At 53.4% G+C, this 2,637-nt stretch overlaps 1 protein-coding gene across 1 annotated transcript; it reads left to right on the plus strand.

The window, feature by feature from the left end:
- Positions 1-165: 165 nt before the first annotated feature.
- On the plus strand, positions 166-945 carry CABS01_17031 (uncharacterized protein; the record flags this gene model as incomplete). Its single annotated transcript, XM_060550358.1, has 2 exons — positions 166-279; positions 826-945. The coding sequence occupies 2 exons, from the start codon at positions 166-168 to the stop codon at positions 943-945; spliced, it is 234 nt and encodes a 77-aa protein (XP_060398984.1).
- Positions 946-2,637: the final 1,692 nt, after the last annotated feature.

The following is a 2,637-nucleotide window of genomic DNA, read 5'->3' on the forward strand; positions in this document are numbered from 1 at the left end:
AGGGTGTGCCTTTGATAGAAGAGAGAACGGCGCATGACGGTGGCTCTGAATTGATATGCGTAGCGTAGCTAAGAAGAATGATTTTTTTGGGCTGAGGCTTAACTTTAAACGCAGCATCACTGCAGGCAAATCCATGCCGCTGCGCTTCGCCTGCGCAGTGCGAATATGGCACTCCGTCACGCTGATCCTTTGCTCAACCTTCCAAGCAATGTAGCCATTAACTTTGGGTCAATTACATGGATGCTCTATGGGTATTCGCGCATCCAGAAACAGCGTGAAGTGAAGTGTGTCCCAGACCGACTTGATTGCCGCAAAAACAGACCGCATGGAGGCAGGGAGACTTTGATCCCGCCTTCCTTGATTGATCCAGCAGTGGCTGGCTGACGTGGTCCGAGCTTCTCTGACCATCCCAACGAAAGCACCAGCCGTCGAGTGGTGCACCCCATTGCAGCCTCATATCAGCATGCATCACAGACCACAGACCACAGACCACAGACCACAGACACCCAGTCGATTGATATGGTATCGGCAACGAGGACGACGGCGTTGAGTTCAAATGGGAACCATCACGACGACGTGATATGTCTAGGATCGATGCCTAGTACGTGGAGCGTATCAGCATCTATCACAATCGCATTGCCAAGAGCCGCGGCATCCATAAGGACGAGGACATCACCACTGGGCCAAGACTCTAACGACGAAGTAACCTTCTTATGGTCAAGGCCGACCACTGGGCCAAGACTCTAACGACGAAGTAACCTTCTTATGGTCAAGGCCAGGTACGTCTTGTGTGGGCATAGCGAATAGGCGCTGACACGTTCGTAGTCCCAAAAGCAGCAGCTCGACCCCAACAGCACCAACGTCCCCGACTACAGCCGAACGACAAAAAGCGATCCTCACCACAACCGCCCAAAAAGCACAGAGCGCAACGAAAACCCCCGATAGTACCGACTGGAAGGTTTTCGCGTCTACGGTACGCAGAAGTCGGCTGGCTAGGGTTATCTTCGGGCGCCCAGCGGCAAGCTGTGTATGGATGCCTCGATGGAAGCGGACAGCTGCGTTACTGGTCCTGCTCGGCACCGGACGACGGTGGCTCCATCAGACATAAAGAGATACTCTTTCGTCCGGAGTTCCAAGGCTTGAGTCAGGACGACATACGCAAGAAGTTGCCTGAGAAAACTCATAGGGCAGCGAGAAGGAACGTTCGAGACGAAAGCTGAGGTGCAGTCGTTCGCAAATCAATCAATCTTGCAACGCTTCCAGATCTCTCGCCAGCCAAAAATTCGGGGTTCATCTTCGCCAGGACAGCCGCACTCTTCAGCATATAGTGCGTCACAAGATGGAGCACCGTTACGATTGTCTCGGTCACAGCAGCGAGGGATACGTCTGCCTCACCATACGTCGCTCGTCTATTTTCTGCTCGGCTGGCAAGTCGGGTGACAGCATTGGCAAAACCACTGTATTTTGGCCCGTCTGCGCCCTAGTGTTACACGCGTCTTTGGCCTCGGCTTGCCGAGCCCTCTTTGGCAATCTCACCTGTCGCTAACATCGGTGAACCGGGCTGACAGAAAAAGACGGGGTTTCTCCGAAGCAGTGCTCACGGTGACGTCACGTCGGTAGTTGCTGTATTCAGTGGGGAAATTGAACTGGCTACATCCGCGGTGTGTTAGGAACTCGTTGCATAGCCTTCGAGTGGCGTCGGGGACAACGCGCTCGAGCTTCTGTGTCTACGTGAGAAATAGCTGCCAGCTGCGCACCTGCGAAGAGCTGGTGGCGAGGGTCGAGTGTACCGAAGCCTCTATGTTCATGCAGTCAGTTCGCACCAGCCGAGCGCGTGCCGTGTCGTTCACGACATACGTGCAAATTGGAGACCACGTGCCACGGGACAGTCAGCCAGACAATGACTACGTGATGCGCATCAGGGCATATATCCACAAGAGGAATTCAGCAACAAACATGCCCGACTCGCCCAGCTTCTTCCAGTCACTGGCACAGAGTGCACCTTGTCAGGGTTCATTCGAACGATGGAGCATGAAAGACCGGCCCGAGATATTGCATACCCGTTGGCCAGGAAGTTGCGACGGCAAATGGCATGCGCGTGCGATGTCACGACCAGATCATCCATCAGCCATATGGCCGTGCTGGGGCAAAATTGGTATCAGGTATCAAGAACTATGACTCATAGAGGATTCAAGAACCCACTATGCTAACACTCGACGCATCGGCGGAGGATTCGTTCAGATGGCCACTAGAGGTCATGGTGGAATTCTCCCATCATTTTACGTTGAGACATGGAGCACGCGACTGTCCGATTGAAAATCGGGCGCGGCTTCTGACATGGGCAATATCGTGCAGCTACACCTTCCGACGAAAGCTTGGTTAGGGATTCGCTGCGGGATCTGCTGCAGTAGGCCGTAATAGGCTTATCAGAACTCCTGCGTCAGCTAGCTACCATTGAATGCAGATCGTACGGTACAGTATACGATTATGTTGATGATCAGCGAGAACGCATCACCGACGGGCTACAGTATACGGGAGAGAGAAAAGGCATCGTCCTGGCTCTCTAACGAGATAATGTTAGACAACCCAGCCTGGTTGCCAAGCTGAAGAACAAGGAAGATACAGTAGCAGCACATG

This window comes from Colletotrichum abscissum, assembly GCF_030869225.1.
Source record: "Colletotrichum abscissum strain IMI 504890 chromosome Unknown Scaffold_271.1, whole genome shotgun sequence".
Classification (NCBI taxonomy): Eukaryota; Fungi; Ascomycota; class Sordariomycetes; order Glomerellales; family Glomerellaceae; genus Colletotrichum; species Colletotrichum abscissum.